Source organism: Lemur catta, chromosome 1 (assembly GCF_020740605.2).
Source record: "Lemur catta isolate mLemCat1 chromosome 1, mLemCat1.pri, whole genome shotgun sequence".
NCBI lineage: Eukaryota > Metazoa > Chordata > Mammalia > Primates > Lemuridae > Lemur > Lemur catta.
In genome coordinates this window covers 114417656-114436512 of record NC_059128.1, presented here as the reverse complement: position 1 = coordinate 114436512, position 18857 = coordinate 114417656, and the positions used below count along the sequence as shown (strand labels likewise).

At 59.7% G+C, this 18857-nt stretch overlaps 1 protein-coding gene across 3 annotated transcripts in view; it reads left to right on the top strand.

The window, feature by feature from the left end:
- The window catches only part of KDM4B (lysine demethylase 4B), a 131674-nt gene that overhangs the window by 74554 nt on the left and 38263 nt on the right, over positions 1-18857 (top strand). For all 3 annotated transcript variants that reach the window (XR_006734636.1, XM_045549185.1, XM_045549176.1), the window contains exons 8-9: positions 1899-2002; positions 6851-6988. Coding sequence is in view for 2 of the 3 variants with exons in the window: in XM_045549185.1 (XP_045405141.1) it covers positions 1899-2002; positions 6851-6988 (242 nt within the window). In the remaining variant the exon portion in view is untranslated. The remainder of the gene's footprint in view (positions 1-1898; positions 2003-6850; positions 6989-18857) is intronic.

Sequence of the window (18857 nt, the reverse complement as noted above, 5' to 3'; positions counted from 1 at the left end):
GAGTTGTGGGGCCCAGGGAGAGAGCATTAATGTGTTGGCGCATTATTGGTGCTAATCACTTAAAATGTGTGCCTTTATTAGAGCTTTAATGAGCGCCACTTAAACTGTGCATTAAGAAGAGAAACTGCGGAGAGGCCGGCGGGCCGGGTGGCAGGCAGTCGTAATTCTAATTGAAATGCTTTTAGTGCAGGGAAAAGTTGCTGGATTCGGCAATCCCTCGTACTTTCCAGAAGCTCGCCATTGTGTCTTTGCAGCTGAGTGCCTCTGCCCGCTCTCCCGCCTCAGCATGTGCCTGCACTCTCTCTCTGCACACAAGTGTGTCCTGTCACCAGCGAGCCACCGAGGGTGTGCGCCGTCCTGGAGGCCGGGGCCTGAGGTCCGTGTGGGCTTCCAGAAGGGTCCCCGAGCCAGCTGTGGCTATGGGTCAGTCCGGGGTGGGGGTGTGGTCCCCATGGGCACCACTCTGCTGCGGGCATGGCACACCCACACCTTGTGTCATCCACATAGCAGCCCTCCTCTGCCACCTTGCAGTGCCAGGGACCAGGACATAGGCACAGCTTGTGAGGGAGCAACCGCCCCCCCACGCCCCGCTGTTAGCACAGGGGCCCCCTTATGCTGTGCCAGTGCCCAGGCCAGCTTCCCAGCAGTTGTCACAGGCAGAGCAGTGGCAGAGGGGGACACAGGTCCCTACGCTGCCCACCTTGGCTCCCGTGATGCTGACTCCAGGGGCACAAGGCTGAGCCTGGGAGAACAGCCTGGGCTTCTGGTTTAGGGACATCCTTTGGCAGCACGGACTGTGTGCATTGCCCTGAGGGTGCTGGGCTCCTCACTTGCCCCTGGGCCCCTGGTGGGGTGAGTGGGATATGCCAGCCACCATCACAAATCCTGGGACTTGCCTTATTTTAACTGTGAAACGTACGTCTTTGACTTGAACTTCAGCTAATGTGTGATTAGGAAACTTCCCTGAGCTGTGCTAATTAAGTTCTGGAGCGAGCAGAGCTGGCGCTCCGAGTTGCTCGCGCTGTGACCGCTGCAGGGCAGGGACGGAGTGCACTCGTAGGGCGGACCGCGTTCCCGAATGTAAACTCGGGCCACCGCGCTTACTGTGGTCCTGTGGGGGCTTAGGTGGGGAGGTGACTGCCCTGCCGTTTCCCAGCAGAGCTGGGGGCCAAGGGCAGGTGGGGTGGTGGCCCAGGCCTCGGTTTCCTCACCATCCAGTGGCAGCCGGCACACCTACGGAGCCCTGAGCGAGGCACATGCTCACGGCAGGGCACAGGCGGGAGCCAGTCCCCACTGGGGCCGACTCACCCCTCGCTGCTGGTTCTCCCTGAGAGATTTGCTCGTGGCCTGGAAGGCAGCGCCCGTGTGGGGAGCCTCACCCGCTCCCCGCCATTGGCTGGCCTGGCTCTAGCTCGCCGGGTGGCCACACCGAGTCTTCTTCCAGGGCTGTGCTCTCACACAGACGGTAGTACAGCCGATTATGTCCAGGGGGAACTCAGAGGGGATATCTGTGCACTGCCATGCCCGTGCGCTGTGGGGGCCCAGGTGTGTGCTGTGGGCAGGACCGTGTCACATAGGCAACCCCGATTCCTGCCATGGTGGGGGAGACTCCCGGCTGCCCCCCTACTGCTGGGCAGACACATCCCGGCATTCACTCACGTTAAAGCTGGAAGCCATCTCTGTCGTCCACCCCCCGGGGCGTATGCGAGAGGGGGTGCCCGTGTGTTTCTTTCCCTCTGAGCTGTGGGCCTGGGGCCCTAAGACCCACCTGCAGCTCCAGCCAAGTCCTCCTGTGTTCCTAGCTCCCACAAGCCCACACTCTGGGAGGAAGACCCTGCCCAGAGCGCGGCGTCCTCCCCGTGTGCCCGTCAGACTGAAGCGTGTCCTTTCTGCCCTAGGCTTCTTCCCCGGGAGCTCGCAGGGCTGCGACGCCTTCCTGCGGCACAAGATGACACTCATCTCGCCCATCATCCTGAAGAAGTACGGGATCCCCTTCAGCCGGGTGCGTACAGGCGGGGCTCCGGCCGTGTGCTGGAGGGAGGGTCTGGGCCCAGGCCCAGGCCCAGGGGGCCACAAACGCCCCAGGAGACAGGCTGCTTAACCCTGGAGAAGGTTCTAGAACAATGGCAAACCAAGGGTGGGCTAAGTTGGCCCAGCAGTTAGCCCCAGCCCTCCTGCAGTGGGGAGAGGCTGGCAGAGGGCAGAGCTCGAGTCAGTAGGGTGGAGGTGGGGGTGGGGGTCTTGACTTTCCCTCCCTTCCCAAATGAAACCAAACCAGAACTGCCACCCAGATGTGGCACCTGAGGTCCCTTTGCAGGGTCTATGGTGGGCAGGGGGACAGGGCCGGCTCTCCAGGGAGCCCTAGAGACTGCAGAGCAGGCTGCCCTCGCCTCCTTCCCAGGTGGGACCCCAGTGCCGCTAGCCCAGGCCACACCCTGTCAGCCGGCCTTTGAGAGAATGAATACTATTCAGAGATGAAATACCTGCCTCTGCTGCAGCGTGGAGACTGAACTCATTCAGTTTACTGCTCTAGCAGCTGCTCTGCTCATCCTTGTGGAGGCCATGGTGGAGGAGACCTGGAGTCGGGGGTCTGGCACGTAAACGAGCTGCCCGCCCTGCGGCAGGCAGGCGGCGGGCAGGGCCTCTGCACCTGGGGTTTGCAGGCCCCGGCCTGGTGGGACTCGGGTGCACCTGGCCCGGGGAGAGGGCTCTGCTCGCTGGGTCCAGCCCAGCAAGAGTGTCACTCCGGGCGATTTCTTCCCGTGGAGGAGCTTTCATGGATGAGAAAGTCTAGGCCTGTGTCCCCCGGTTGATCCAGGCGAGACATGTGCCCGGAACCTTCCGTGCAGGCTCTGGCCATGGAGCCAAGGGCTGGGCAGGAGAGGAGGCTCCTCCGGGGAATCCAGTTTTGAAGGTTTCCCACGAAGAGCAATTTGTCAGGCTCAGGAGCTCATTCTGCAATGAGACTCCTCGCTCCGAGCTCTTGACATCAAGTGTCAGCAAGTCGGAAATTGCTTCTGACATTTCAATCAAAGCGCTTGCAGCATCAGCTCACGGATCGGGGATCCTTGCTATCGGTCGGGGCCGCAACCAGGAGGCCGACGCCAGCCGCCTGCAGCGCTCATCATCGGAGGATTCTGCTCTGAGAAGTGCAGTTTTCTGTTCTTTCCTCCCCCCTTCTGTCTTCTATTTTCAACATTACTCATCACGAGGAGAGTCGCAGACAGATCGTGGCGTTGCTCGTGGAAGTGAGAAGTACTGGTTTTCTGGCCGGTTTGTTGAGAACATTCCCTGAAGTGGTGTTCCCTGGAGAGGGTTGCCGTGGAAGGGGTCAGCTGGCCCACGCAGACTCTGGGTCAGTGTCTATACCACACTGCAGTTTGTACAGAGCGCTGAACCGGAACCAAAGGCTGCTCACCTCCGCCCCAGAGGGGCTGCTGTTTGCGCTCTGAGAGGCCACGCACGACAGCGGGGTCAAGTGTTGGGGGAGGCTCCAGTCGGGGCAGCCATGCTCCCGTACACCCTACGCGGCCTGGGGGGCCGGGCAGCAGTGTCTCCAGCCACACAGAGCAACACCCGCGTCTCCCGGCCTCAGGACGCAACTCCAGCTCCTCAGACGCGATGGGCTCAAGATAAATGTCCCTGTCGGTGCGGCGTGGGTCCCCTCATCAGAATTCCTGGCAGCCTTCAAACGAGCAACTCTCGTACTCCACTTATAAATCTTTGTGATGGTATTTACTTCTAGAAGGAAAAGCAGATCAATAGCAGGGCTTTTCAATAATTAAAAGTGTGTATTCCTGTAATCTGCCATTGACTTCCTCATTTATACTGCAAGAACTTGAGAAAGAAACTGAACGCTCCGTGGCTGGCGTGTGGGGCTGTGACCTGTCACCGCTGATTACATGGCCGCCTGGCCTGTCCATCATCCCAAACGCCTTCGGATTTATTGTCGGGATGACGCCAACAGCAGTGACGTGGAGGACAGACACCATGGACTCGAAATGAAGCCACCAGGACGCAGGTTTTCTCACAGGAACGTGATCTTCCTGTTCTGATGACATCTTCGGTTCTGGGCCGCGGTTCCTGGGTGGGGTCAGGCCGGGTGAACGAGGCCCTGATGTCTGCACCTGCCTGGCTCCACACTGCCACCCCCCCAGCCCACCCCTGTGTCTGGGGTTTTAGTCTTGGCATCTTGGAGACCCGACAGCATTCCCCAGAAGGGTTGAGTCTAAAGGCCCCGGCACGTGCCGTGCTGGGTGCCTGTAGGCCGGGTCTCTGCCACGCTGGGGACAGGCCTGCGGGAGAGCAGGGGACTGTCCCACTTGGCCTTAGAAGACGAGCGAGGGAGGGTGTCAAACAGGCCAAGAACATCAGTAACTGCATTTTTAAAAAATCCCTGAACCTTGGTTACATTTGCCCCTCATTTCACGGAGCTCCGAGTGGGACGGGCAGAAGCCGGCCCAGAGAAGCCAGGCCGTGGACTATGGCAGCTGGGGCCTTGGGGCCACACATAGGTTTCTGTCCCGTCCCCCTTTCCTACCACATGCTCCATTCTGCTGTGTGCAGCTGTCACTTGGATGGGAATTTAAAAACATAACTTAATGCACACTGACTTCCCTTGATTGCTGCAATTAATTATTTGAAAAGAGAAATATCATAGTGTTCTTAAGGCCTGGCTTTTCTCCAAGCTGTGTCAGTTTTGATGGATTTTTGATGCTGTGGCTGGCTTCTGGCTTCTAGAAGTCTTGCTTCCCCTCCCTGCATCTCCTGCTGCTCTCTGCTTCCCTACCCCCGCCAGGGTTTTGCCTCCTTGTTGGTTAGTTCAGTAAATCCAGAGATTTCCACTCGTCTCTCCAGAGGAATGAACAAAGACTAGCCAGCCCGAGATCTGCAAAGTCAAGGACACAGGACGAACAAGCCAAGTATAGGCGTGAAAGGTGTGAACAGACTCTGTACAGAGGAGACGTACGGGTGAACCAATGCGATTCGGTGTTTGGCGTCTCTCGGGGTCAGAGAAAGGCAGTTGTAACCGGGAGGTGCCACTGCCCGGCTACAGGAGTGGCTCAAGTCAAAACCACGCCACCAGTGCTGGCCAGGAGGAGAGGTGGCCAGAGTTCACGGCCAGCAGGAAGGAAAGCGGCACAACCAACCGTGGAAAACCACTCGGCAGGTTCTTGGAGACGTAAACACCTGCTCTGTGTCCCGCCAGTACCACTCATGGGCACGTCTGCTCAGGAGGAACGGAAACATACGTCCACATGGAGATTCGTACACAAATGTTCTTAGCAGCTTTCTTCACAAGAGCCCCAAACTGGAAGCAGCCCGAATGTCCACCAGCAGGAGAGTGGATAAGTGACAGTATATCACACGGCCAATACTGTTCCATCACGAGAAGGAGTGAACCACTGGGCCAAACGACAAGAGGAACCGATCTCAAAAACACGCCCTGAGAAAGACACAGGGACAGGAGTGCCCACTGTCGCCTGCCTGTATGTGAAGCTCTAGAAAAAACGGTACTCTGCGGTGACAGCGTATCCGCTCTGTTGGGTGGGGCTGCCTGGAGAGGGCTGGCGGGCCGGGTACTGCCCAGGGCGCCGGGAATGTTCTGTTCCTGCTTGGGGCGGTGAACACATGGGTGTGTGTATGTGATGTTCCGAACTCCAAACAATGTGCGATCCAGGGGTCATCCCCTGTGCTGAATAAAGACAAAGATGTCTCACCTGACTTCCAGGAGAGTCACGTCCGCTCCGTGAGCCTCAGTTTCCACATCTGTGAATGGGACCCACGGCCCCACCTGCAAGAAGTGCTTTGCCTGGTCCTGGGGCACAGAAGGTGGGAACAATCGCTGCTGTTACTTAACATTTTTGGAAGTGCTTTACCAAAAGGCTTGGCAGTCAGCAGCAGAGCGGGTGGGTGCTCACTGTGGTCCTCTGGGTGTTCCCTCCCCACAGGTGCCAGGGGATGAGGCTATAGCCCCCCAGCACTGGTAGGCAACCCCCCATTTCCTCTGGGCCTTGGGAGGGCTGTTCTGGAAGCCTCAGATCTGGGGTCATCGTGAGCCCCTATTCCTGTCACACGCACCCCAGCGCTGTGGTTTGGGAGGGTTCTCTGTTTCAGAGACCTGCTCAGAGTCTGAGTGGCCAGACCATTGGAACAGGATGTGGAAACGTCAGAGCCTTCTGCAGAGCTCTGATCGGTGACATCGTGGCCCGAGGGTGTGTTTCTTGGTCTCTCTCGACCTCCTTAGACCCCCTTCTGGGGATTGGGTGGAAAGACCATGTGGGATGGCAGCATGGCGTAGGCCACCCTGGCATGATTTGTGCATGCAGCTGTTCCTGCCTCTTGCAAGGCAGGTTGCTGTCCCACGCACATGCCCCTGTCTTGTCCTTGGAGGGCTCTGCAGCTGCTGCCAGCAACCCCCCCAGCTCCCAGCTGTGCGAGACCACATCACGGTGGCCGTGAGCCTGACTCAGCCACCTCCCCAGCAGCAGCGCTGGCAACCATAGACTCCAGCAGTGTCTCCACGTGCAGTGCGCCCACCCAGACCATGCTGACGTGTCTGCCGAGGCCGGGGCTGGTGGGCCCAGCGGGGTCTGGGCGAGCGGGTGCCAGGGCAGAGCTGTGGACTGACCGTGCACCGTGCGTCCTTCCTCAGCCAAGTGGGAAGTTGGGCTGGAGCCCGTAGAGTTACCTGGAAAGAACCACCTTTGATTTTGCACAGCTCTGTTGGCTCACAAGGTCGGGGATTCCTGGCAATTGCTGGGAAGTCCTTGAGCCCCTGTCCCCTGCTGAGCTCTGTGGTGGCTCCCAGTGGCCGCTGCCCCTCACTTGTCCGCCTTTTCCTCCGCAGATCACGCAGGAGGCCGGGGAGTTTATGATCACGTTTCCCTATGGCTACCACGCTGGCTTCAATCACGGGTTCAACTGTGCAGAATCTACCAATTTCGCCACACTGCGGTGGATCGATTACGGCAAAGTGGCCACTCAGGTCAGAGCCGCAGACTCCGCAAAAGGGCCTGAATGGGGTGGGAGGTGGCCCCTCCCTGCTCGCATGGCCCAGGGCTTGTGCCTCCACCATTCATTCTCCATCGGGGCCAGACTCTGGCCCAGGGTCTGCTTCTGGGATCCGCAGGCAGCGCGTGCCCAGAAGGCTCCTTGCCTTGGAGAGTGGAGAGGAGGGGAGGAGGTACATGGGCCAGGTGGGGCACAGTGACCTCGGGCCGTCTCCAGTGTGCTCTGTCCAGCGTGGGGCCTGGGTGGGCTGGGCTGGATGGCTCCCATCTCGGGTGGGGACTCTACTCGGCCAACACCATTGTCTCCCTGTCCTGGCTGAGCCCACGGGCGTGCTCTGTTCGTGTCCGGTCCCAGAATGGGTATTCGTGGACCCTTCTCTTCTGAGGGCCACTTGGTGCCTGCCTTCGTCCCTCCCCTGGCTCTGTCCGTCCCCTTCTTCCCCGCCAGGGCGTTCCCAGCAGTGTGGGGGCCCGGTCAGTGTCCCCCACCAACAAGCTCTCTGTTGCCTGAGGTTGTCCTGCTGCCGTGGCTGTCCCTAGGGGTTATGGGAAGGCGAGGAGACGCGTTTGATTTTTTCCTGGTAATTTGCCATCGCTGATGTTGGAAGACTGATTACTGGCTGACAGGTTGGCCCCCTGAGCCGAGTGCTCGTTCTCCAATTCCTAACTGTGTGCGCCGTCCGTGTGCACGTGGTTCCCGGCCGTGTGGGGCATGTGAGGCCGCTAGATGGGAGGCTCTGAGGGCAGTGGGGCGTGGTGGGGTCGCACCAGCCCGTGGCCCCCTTGGTCTCTGCCTCACTCGGCGCCCTTTTAGCCCGTCAGGGGACGGGGACAGTGGACAGGCTGTGAACCCCAGACTTCAGAGTTGCTGATGGAATCTGCCCTTCCCTGGTTGCCTGTACGGGGATGGCGGAAGCTTCCTCCCAAGACTGTCCCTGCAGGCCTCTGGGTACCTGTCCCTGCCAACACCCCCAGCCCCCCCACCCAAAGACGGTGAGCTCTCCTGCAGGCCAGGCTCAAGCCGTTTGGCCCTGGCGCGTGGCTGCTCTTCAGGGTGGCACTGGATAGCCTGGCTCTTCCTGGCCTTCTCTGTCCCCTGCGGAGACAGGCCCAGGGACCACGTGGCTCCCATGGTGCCATGGAACAGGAGCATCCCCTCGGCTGGGCTGGGGAAAACAGGTGCTTCCCACCAGCCCCCCAAGTGCAGAGCCCTCTGGTTCCCCCAGGGCCGGGATTGGGGCAAACTGGAGTTTCCCCAGGTCCGGACATGCAGGGAGGGGTGACAGGAGAAGTCACAGGGCCAAACCCCGAGTCATCCAATTCACCCAGAATTTTCTAGATATCACACCTTTACAAAAGAGGCCTTGGGGTGTGGCCGGGTGGCACAGAGCTGTGAGTGTAAACCACAGAATCCCTCACAGGTGATCTGTTATATTGACTATGTACAGCCATATTTTTGGATATATGAGATTAAACAAAACATTAAGATGAATATCACCTTTTTTTTTTTTTTTTAACTGTCTTAACGTGGCCACTAGAAGAATGAAAAGTGCATAGGTGGCTCGCGATACATTTATTTCTCCTGGGCCCAGCTGGTCTGTAGAGCTTGGCCAGCCTGTATCTCCTAATTATTTGTTTCTCTGCCTTCACTGTTCCGTGCGGTTGGGAAAGGAAACAGGCTGTGTAGTGAGGAGGACTTGAGGGATGCCCCAGGGACTTGATTCAGAAAATCGTTGCTCTGTTTAGGGAAGATTCGGGGCTTAGCTGAGAAGAGAGATCGACAAGTCGGGATTTTCTCTCTGCTCTGAAGGAGTAAAGAAATATCTCAGGGCTGTCACTGTTTGGAAAGGGCACGTGGTCGTGCGTGTTTTCGTCGTCGCGGGGCCACCGTGGGCGACCAGCCCAGCGGCAGATGGAGACGTGAGCCCCGGCCTCAGGCTTATCCTGGAGGTGCCCTCAGAGCCGAAGCTGCGGTGGGGCTGTGGGGACTGCCCAGATATTAAAAGCAATTTGGGGTTCCGCCATGTGTTCACAAACAAGTGGCATTTGGGAAGTACAGCCTTAGATCGGGCCGCCACTCTTACATTGTCAGGCGGCGTAGCGTGAAATCACCGAACAAGTGGCACGCAGCTCTCAGAACAAGCCAGGGGTCCAGGCGGGCATCCAGGTGCCGGGCTCCCTCTCGGAGCCCCCCAGCCACCCTGGCCCCTGCTCTGGCTCCCATCGGTGGTCAGGCCTGGCCCGGAGTGTCGCCAGCCACGAGGTGTCATGACCATCCTGGAATGTTGGTGGCACTCAGGCTTCTTGGCGGGGCAGGGTCTGCTGCTCCCCGAAGTGGTCCAGGCTGGAAAGGCTGTTAGAGTGTCACACCTCACAGGTGACACACTGAGAGCCCTCAGAGCAGGAGTCATCAAGGCAGGGCTGCTCAGGGCAGATGGGGCTCCAGGGCTTGCCCCGGACCCTCCTGCTCCTGCCTGCCTCCTGCCGGCCTGAGCGCCCTGTCCCGTTCGTGTTCTGGGCCAGTGTCTTTGAGCATGTTCATCGGAGGGTAGCCAAGGAGGATCCTGGCTTCCTAGACCTGCGGAGAGGCATGTCGGCTTGTTGGTTTGTTTTCCTTTTGGCTCCCAGGAATCCCCTCCCCACCCCGTTGTCCCTTCCCTGTCATGTCTCTGTGCTCGGGAGTCACAGGTGAGAAGCCGCACTCCTGCACGTGGCCAGCCCATGTGGATTTCAGCCGTCTGCACTCAGGACTCACACAGTGGGGTCTAGGGGACAGATCCGGCAGCTGCCTGTCTCCCTGCTGGCTGCAAGCTGAGCCTGGGGTTTGCATTTTTAAAGAGTTGGGGACAATCAAAAGAAGGATATGTAGCCTGTGACAGTTATATGAACCTCAAGTTTCACCCCCGTAACTGAGTTTCCTTGGCGCATGATCATGCCCGTTCACTGACTGTTGACTACGGTCACTCTTGCCCTGCAGTGGCGGAGGTGAGTGCTTTTCACAGAGACCAGCTGGTTAGAAGACATTTGCTATTTGGCCCTTTCAGGGGAATTCTGTTGCTCCTGGTCTAGCAAACCCAGGGTGGGCTTCTCTGCCAGCCAGGCGGGGCCGCCTGCAGGACAGCTGCCTCCTTCCTCTCCCAGCCCTGGGCCCCCAACCCCTCGCTTCCACCCCCCAGGTCAGAGCAGCTCCCTCCGGAGTTCCGGATGGGCCCGCCGACAGCTGTGGCCTCCCAGCAGGGTTGGCCTGGCCAAGCACCGTGACTGTGACACCGCTGCCAGCCACCTGCAGAGCATCCCTGACTGCCCTACGGCGGGTGCAGGTCTGCCCCGCAGGCCAGAGGGTCTCCAAGGTTCCGCCTGGCTATAAAATTGTAGAGAAATAATGGTCTCCCTGCAGGGGAACTCGCCCAGATTTACAGCCTCGGGCCAGAGCCCCTGGGTGGAGCTGCCTGAGCCCTGTCCACACATGCAGGAGGCGGCGTGGAGCTCTTCCGTCTCTGCCCTCTGCCGCAGCAGGGCTGCCGCCCGCCTGAGCCCGCACCGGCCTTGTCCAATTCCCCCTGTGCAGCTGCCCACGTGCACTCCCAGGCCGTTACCGACTGGGTGATGGTGTTCACTCCCGTGGGCATTTCCTTTCCGGGTGACCCCTAGGGCATTAACCCTCAGTGCCCATCGTGCAGCGGGAGGGCGGGAGGAAGGCCAGGTGGCCATAGTCGTGTCCCACTCCCCCCTCAGCCCCATGACATCTGCCCCCCGCTTCGTGGGTGACCTTTGGACCCCCCCTCCCTAGTTGGGATAACCGCAAAGGTCCCCAGACACCTCCCCTGGAGACAGGATCAGCTCCAGTGAGACCCACTGGCCTAGTGGCACTTTCATGTCTCACTGTCCTTGCATCTGGGTGGTGGGGTGTGCAGTGCAGCTGGAACAGTCCGTGTCCCTGGTGGCTTCATAGCTCAGGTTTCCCGATTCCTTCCTTGTCTCCTGCCAAGGACCCACCGCTAGAGCACCGGGTCTGGGACTGCTCATCCGTGTGCCTCGTCCCCAGCCGGCAGGCAGCTGCGCTCCGCCGTGGTCAGCAGCCTGGCGTTGGAAGTCCCTTAGGCACACAGCGAGGCCTTGAACCCCAGCAGGCAGCCTCACTAGATGGGCTCCCCTCCTTGGGGATGGACCCTGGTTTTGGGGGCTGTGCGTTCTGTTGATGTCACACACTTTGTCCTGCAGTGGGGGGAACTGGGCTGACGGGAGGGGTGTGGGAACCAGGCCTCGGCACAGCGCGGGGTTAGGTCTCCTCTGCAGGAATTGTTCCTGTTACAGGAACTAAATGCTGAGAGAGAGAGAGATTGAGATTGCTTTCTCCCTGGAGAATTGGAAGTTCTTACCAACCTGCTGTCACACCCACCTGTGGGGAGAGACCCAGTCCTCCCAGTCCTCGTCTGCGTGGAGCCGGCGCCTGCTCCTGGGGGGGGATGGGCACCCTGAGTGTCTGAGGGGCGGCAGCTGCCCTCTAGGCCCACCTTTGTCAGGGTGGGAGCCCAAGGTTTCATTTCCTCTGGAGCGAGGTTCCGCCAGCCAGACGCACCCAAACCCAGCACTCAAGCCTGGTGCACGGTCGCCAGGGGCTGGGGAGGGGCTGGGGCGTGACGGCTAATGGGGATGGGGCTTCCTTTTTGGGTGACGGGAAGGGTCTAAATTTGGCGGTGATGACGCTTACACAGCTCTCTGAATGTACTAAAAGCTGCTGAATTGTATACTTGGTGAGTTATGTGGCGTTTCCGTGAATCTCAAAAATTGTCCCAAAAAAATCCTACCTCCCCAGATCAGTTCTTAGCAGATCTAGAAACATAATTCAATAAAAAATGGGCAAAAGAGATGCCGAGGTGGTTCACAAAGAAGCATCACAGGGGCTGTGAGGGGTCGGGGAGGATGTCGTGTTCGCCAAGCCAGGGCTGCCTGCGTCCCAAACACCAGAGCGCATATGACGTAGGTGGCGGATCAGCACCAGCAAGGTCGTTATTTTGCTCATGAGATTGGGAAAGGGACTCCAGCCCCATGGGTGGGCTGCCGGGGAGGGGGTTGGGGGGCCCCCTGGGCCTGCCTTTCCAGAAGGCCATCTGCCATCGGTTAAATGTGTGTGTCTATTGCACCCCGTGCACCCCGGCAGTTCTTCCCCTGGAACAAGTGCCCCATGGTTTCACGTACAGGGATGTCTGCTGCCTCATCGGTTACAATAGTGGTAAGCGTGTATCTATGACCAGGAGCTGTGTCGAACCCATGGAATATTGCATGGCCGTGGGGTCTGTTCCGTGTTTGTGGGCGTGGAGGGATGGGCACAGCACTTCAAGTGAGAAAATAGGCTGTGGACTGAGAATATGTAATCCCATTTTTGTAGGGGCTTGTGGTCCCCAAAATAGGGGGGAGATTTGCCCAAATATTGGTTGACACTAGCTTGACGTGGTAGAATTTGTTAAAAACATGCACTAACTTCTCTATGTTTCTGTCTTTTTTCTAACTTTTATTTGTAAACCAGGAGCTCCTCTGGTGATAGTTGAGAAGTGTGGCTGTTTAGGGGAGGTAGAGGTGGCAGCGCCTCCTCAGGGCATTGCCTGCGGCCTGGCTGTGTGGGAGGTTTCTGCTGCTGGTGGTGGCGGGTTTGTTGTTTGTAGAATGGGAATTAAAAGCCAGATAAGACCCGTGAGGACCCGAGGGAGCCTGGCCCCTGCTGTGTGTTTGGGAGGGGCCTGGCCTCCTGGACTGGCGGGGAGGGGTGAGGGTGCAGGGCGGATGGCCCAGATCAGGCCCAGGATGTGTCCCCTGGCCAGGCCACTCTGCAGGGTCTACCTCGAAAGGTTCCTTTTCTCCACTTGAGACAGCTCTTGGTGCTAACATTCTCTCTCTCCCTCTGAAGCTTTACTGACAATACTGCCCTCTATCAAGGGCTGACCTTGGCCTTGTGACCTTGAGAGGACCACAGCGGTTAAGTGACTTTGCCAAGGTCGCGTCAGCAGGAGGCCAGGCCTAGGATGCCGTCCACCCTCCTCCACTTGGAACGTGAGCCTGGGGGGCAATGACACCCTTCCTACTTAGACAGAGTCTCTGAGGCTGGTGGCCTCGTCCTGGGCACGTGTCCCATGAGTAGCCCAGCAAGGCCGGTTGGCAGGGCCCTGGAGGCCACTGCTCTGTGTCTCTGAGCAGAATTCCCTGGGCACAGGCTCAAGCAGGCAGGCTCTGTGGTGGGATTACTAATAGGGAGATCAAAGGATGCCCCCGTTTCACTCTCGGAAAATAAAATGTGCACGCACCAGCCTTTTTCACTGCGAACTTGAGTTAGTCCTACAAGGCTGCCTGCCACGTTAGATTAGCTCAGCACACAACCCTGGGCTGGCCCCGTGGTAGGTGGTTCCTGCCAGAGCCTGGCGCCTGGCAGACAAGGGGTCTTTCCTCCAGAGCATCCCCAGACCGCCCGCCAGGTGGAGAGTTGATTGTGGTTGATTGTGGATTAAACAGAGCGAGAGAGATTTAGAGCCCGAGTCCGGCTTACAGGCCCGGGAGCCCTGCGCGCTGGCAGCTGTCTCTGAGCGAAGCCTGCCGAGTGCGAAGCCTCCCCGGGGAAATCGCGGCACTCTGGGGGGCTCCCAAGCAGGGGGGGCTTTTGCTGAGTTGGAGAAGAGAAAAGACAGTGTGTCCCTCGAAGGCGCTGTTTCTGGAGGTGGCCCCTCGGCACCCCCCACGGTCCCCACCTCCCTCATCCAGGCTGCGGTAGGGGCTCCGGCGGGAGACGCAGGGAGGGGGGTTTCTTCTAAAACCCCAGCCTGGGGGGGGGACACTGAACTTAATTACTATAAAATGGAGCCAAATTGTTTCTGCTGCTTCAGAGAACTGTGTGTTCCTTCTGTCTGTAATGACGCAGCCTGCTCTGGGTGATTAACCCCAGCCCACGGGGAGGAGGTAGCAGAAGGCTGGGGGCGGGGAGGGAGGAGGGGTGAGCACGGGGGCTGGGAGCTCGGACCCCTCTGACCCGCCTGAGTGCTAGGTGCCGCCTGCCTCCCTCTCCGCCTCGCTAACTCTCTGATTTATGGCTTTGCGGGCTGGGTGTGCATGTTTGCTATAAATTGCTGTGTGAAGTATGCTTTCCCCTTGCTGCTTCTCCCAGATCTCCTGTCATGCTGTCCCTGAGCCCACCCCCACAGTGCGCTCAGGAGGTTGTAGAGTCGCACAGAGGCAGGAGGGTCTGGAGCTGAGACCACCTGGGTGCATCCTGCAGTTGGCATCACAATTAGTTGGTCTCGTTTGGGATCTGGACGTGGTGCTTGTGCTGCACGTGTGGAGTGGAAGAGGAATGATCTAGAAGGACGGTCTAGTTCAGAGTCTCCCCCAGGCACTGCAGGTGCGGAGCAGCTTCCCTGCCTTCACCCACCCCATGCCGGGAGCTCCCCAGTCGTGATGACCACAGATGTCCCCGGATACTCCTGTGTCCCCTGGGGGTAGGTGCTCCAGCGAGGCCCCCTGCTGGACATCTTCACCTTTCCTTGTCCTCCCCTTGGCTCCCAAGGCGGCCGGCCCGTCTGTCCCGGTTCTCTGGCCAGGAGCCCCAGAAGGCCGTGGTCATGCCTGGCTCAGGGGAGGGGCCAAGGTCTTTCCTAGACTCAGGTTTGTGGTTCGCATGGGGGGGCTTTACGGACAGAGCAGCGTCTGGTCTCTGCCACCGTCCTGCATGCACATAGTTTGTGCCTAGGCTGCAGCTACAGGCCGCGTGGTGTCCCATGTTAGGTTTGCTTGGGGAGGGCAGGCATGGCCGGCTGCCCTGGCCGTGCACGGTGCCGGGGCCTGCGGAAGCCGAGGGTGAGCAGTTGTTCTCCAGGGCCGTGTTCAGAGGGAGAGGGAGGCGTGGCCGAGGGGCTGCCCACTGGGCACACGGTGCCTGCCTCGGCCATCGCAGCTGGTTGTGACCAGGAGAACGAGAGAGAGAGAACCCCCTGGGGGCTGCTGCTGGCCGAGGAGGGGTGGGTGGGTGCCTGGCAGGCTGGGGTCCCTGCACCCTGACCCTTTGCCCTCCGCCCACAGCGTGGCTCCCTGTGGAAACCCTGCCCCCCAACACTGTGCCTCAGTTTCCCCACCCATGAAGCTCCTGTGGTCCCCTTCTCGGACTGTTGGGAGTTTCATGGGGCAGCACTTGGGAGGCACCTGGCCTGGAAGTGGCCCGAGTTGAGGAATGTGCTCAACTTCCACTCGGAGGGAGGCAGGAGGCCTGGTCGCAGACACAGCCTTCCCTCTGTGCCCAGGCCCCTCGGCAGCGTGGGGCAGGAGGGGCAGGTCCTAGTGGACCGAGGCCAGGCGTGTGGGCCGCCTTCTTGTTACGTCCTGTGTAGGCTGCACGGACACACGGATGCGCTTCCTTTGTCTAGGAAGGGCCGAGGGTGATGTTGGAGCCTCCCGGGGCCTGGTGGACGTGAGGGAGCAGCGCCCAGTGTGGGAGGCTGTGAGAAGCCGGTGACCTTGCCCAGCCAGGCCGTCTGGGCACAGCGGGAAGCCGCTTTCCGTGCTGCCCGGAAGCGGACCCTGCAGCCCTGGCAGAGGGGCCCTGGGAGCCCAGCGCCTAATCGTGTTGTTTATGAAGCACTGCCGTGTTTCCAGCGGGTTTCCTAATGACCTGGTTTGTTAGTGCTCTCGCTGTGGCGGTGACGATCACATCAGAGACGGGGCCGCTCGCCCCTCCCAGCTCCCGTGAGCTGCCAGCAGATGCTGTGCCTCCGCCCCGTCCACGGTTTAACACTTTGTGTGCTGCAGCTCCCAGTCTGGGGCACCTGCCCCCCAACGCAGACCATCGCCGGAGGCGGGTCTGTCACCCCCTCGTTGGCGTCTGCTGGGCAGCAGCCGAGTTTGCTGTTCGGCTGCTGGTGACGGGCGAGGCACGGAGGTGCAGGGAGGAGGTGGATAGCACACAAGGACGTGTGGGAGGATTTCTGATCCTGGGAACCCGCCAGGCCGCAGCGAGGACAGGGCCAGGCTGGCAGTGAGTGCTCCCTGGGATGGAGGGGTCTGCACGGATGCTGCAGTGACACCTGGTGTGTCGTGTCTTGGGGCTGCTGTAACCCAGGCCACAGCCTAGGCGGCTGGAAGCACCAGACATTTCTTCTCTCACAGAGGCCAGAGGCCAAGTTCCCTGAGGCTCCAGGCCGGGTCCTTCCTGCCTCTCCTGGCTTCCAGGGTGGCCTTGGGCCTCAGCACGGCATGGCTTGGCTTGTGCTCATTCTCTGCCTCTGTGGTCATGCGGCCTTCGTCCCTCTGCCGTTGTGGTCTCTCCTCTGCTTCCCAGGATACCAGCACTGGGTTCGGGGGGCCCTAACCCGGTGCATGATGCAGCCTTACTGACGACACTGCAGAGACCCCGCACCCAATTAAGTTCCCTTCTGAGGTCTTGGGTGGGGCGCTGGGGAGCGCAGGGCAGAGCCTCACCCGTGAGGGGTCAGAGAGCACACAGCCCCTGACGGGGGAGCCTGGCACCCCCAGGAAGAGAGGAGGGGCCCAGCAGAGGGTCTCAGGGCCACGACATGGCTCGGCCAGCCTGAGGTCAGGCCTCTTTGGGATGTGAGGGGTGCTGGGCGTGTCAGCGTGGAAGAGGGGTCATCCTCTGGCCACCAGATTGGGGAGGGGACTGCAGGGGACAGATGGGGTAGGGAGCCTGGCAAGGCAGGGAGAAGGGGACCCCTGTGCTTTAGGGGTGGTACCTGTGGGCCTTGGCTGGAGAATGCAGGTGGGTGCAGGGGTGCTGTCGGGTGCACAGAGATGTGACACCATCCAGTACGGAAGCCACCGGCCCAACATGGCACTTTATAAATTAATCAAAAGGAAATAAAATTAAACATTGCTTTCTTCAGTCACACCACTGCGTTTCAAGTGCTCACTAACAACCCATGGAGGGGTCCTCGTTGCACGTCGCGGGTCTCCAGCTGGGGCGGGGGTGCAGTGTGAGGCCGGGACATGTGGAGCTGCAGGCGACGCTGCATCAGCCGCTGGAAGACACTCAGGCCTTGCTGCTTCCGAAGGCCTCCCAGGCCCTGTTCACAGCAGGGCGGGTGCCAGCCACCTGGGCCGCAGCCGCTGCTGTTCACCCGCCCTCCAGCTCCCGGCACGTCCTCAATGTTCCGCCCTGGTTCCCGGTCACGGGGCCGGGAGTTGGCGCTGCTGCTCTGGCCAGAGCATTAGGGGTCCCTGCGGTCAGATGCTAGTTGGGTTGATGATTTTATTGAACCACATTTAGTAATTTTCTCTTTAGGCTGATGGCTGCATCCCCTTTCTCCAACTCTGCTGTTTTACATGAGCAAATTTTAATTTCTGTTCCATCCTTTAAAAGGAGATGGGCTCTGATTAAAGCTCAGTGCTGTTTAGTCAGGGCAGGGGGGTAAATTGAACCCCCTGGACTCCGAGGCAGCCAGGGCAGGGCCAGGGCCAGGACCAGAGGACCCAGGGTGGGACGTGGCACTTCAAGGAATAGGACTCCTCAACCTGGGGGCCCTCGGGGTCTGCCCCCGCAGATGCAGAACTGAGCATGCGTGTGTGTCTCCCCGTGGAATGAGATTCCAGAAGGGCCCCCAGCCGCTACAGGCAGGGCGTGTGCCCCCCCTGGTCCCCGAAGAGGCAGGCTGCCCCTTAGGCTGCACGGGGGATTGCTTTGGGGCCATACAGAGCACAGATTGGGGCACCTGCGTCTTTAAGTGCAGAGTGCGGAGAACCTTCACCATGCGGCCCCCAGGCCTGCCCTCTCCTGGCACCCTCCAGGGAGCACAGGCCCGGCCTCCCAGGCTTGGGGGCCCCCTGGTGCCTGCTGGCTTTGATCCCCTGCTGGGGCAGGCGCAGATCCCGGTCTGTCACTTTGTGAAACGTGGCATTGCTGTATCCCAAGTCGCCGGTGACATGGGCAGTGCGTGTTGGTGGCACCTGCCATGGCAGAGGAAGTTGGCCTCATTTCTGTGGCTGTTCTAAGAGGGTGAGGGAGCCCTGGGAATGATTTCAAACATCCCATGGTAGGGGAGGCCCCGTGAGGGGACAGTGGTTTCCATCAGAATCTGTGTTTTGAAGAACATGGCTTTGCAACACGTGTGGTGTGAAGTACACAGAATGGGGACACGCAGAGTGGGCACAGTGACTGAGTCAGGCCCCCACTATGGCTGTCTGGGGCCGGGGGTGGCACCTGTTAGCAGAGAGGAGCCACCAAGGGGAGAGAAAGTGCTGAGCACAGCCGTGATGACATCGAGCCTAATATACAAGGGGTTCTTAAACGTGTAGTGAAAGACTGTGACATCTTAACAGCCGAGTGCCTGACGGGCGCCCAGGCCTCAAATGTTACACAACTGCCAAGAAGAATGAGGCTGCTCTTTAAGTCCAGTGTGGAACATTTTCCAAAATGAGCCCCGTGAAACAGGCAGGCTGTGAAAGAGTGACTGCAGGATGCCGGCTGGAGAAGAGCAGAGGACGGCCGTCCTGCGCGCTAGGCAGCCGGAGCCTCTGGGCAGAGCCAGCGCCCTGGCCGCCTTCTCGTTTGTTCCTTGGAACTTCTCACCAGGTGAGGTGCGAGCTGTTCCAGGGAGTCTTGTGAGCTCAGTCTCCGGGTCTCCACGTTTTGCTCAGGGTTCTCCACAGGGGAGGCGCACAGGCGGGGGGAGCCCTGAGCCGCCTCCTCTGGGCTCGGCCGAGCAATGGTGGGAACTCTCGATGGTTTCTCTGATGACTCTCTCTTCCTCCTCTCTCGTCTCTGATTCAGACTCCTGTCACCAGGGCTGGGTGTCTCAGATCTAGCGCTCAGTTCCTGTCTGTCCTCCTGGCACATTTTCCATCTTTCTCTAATCT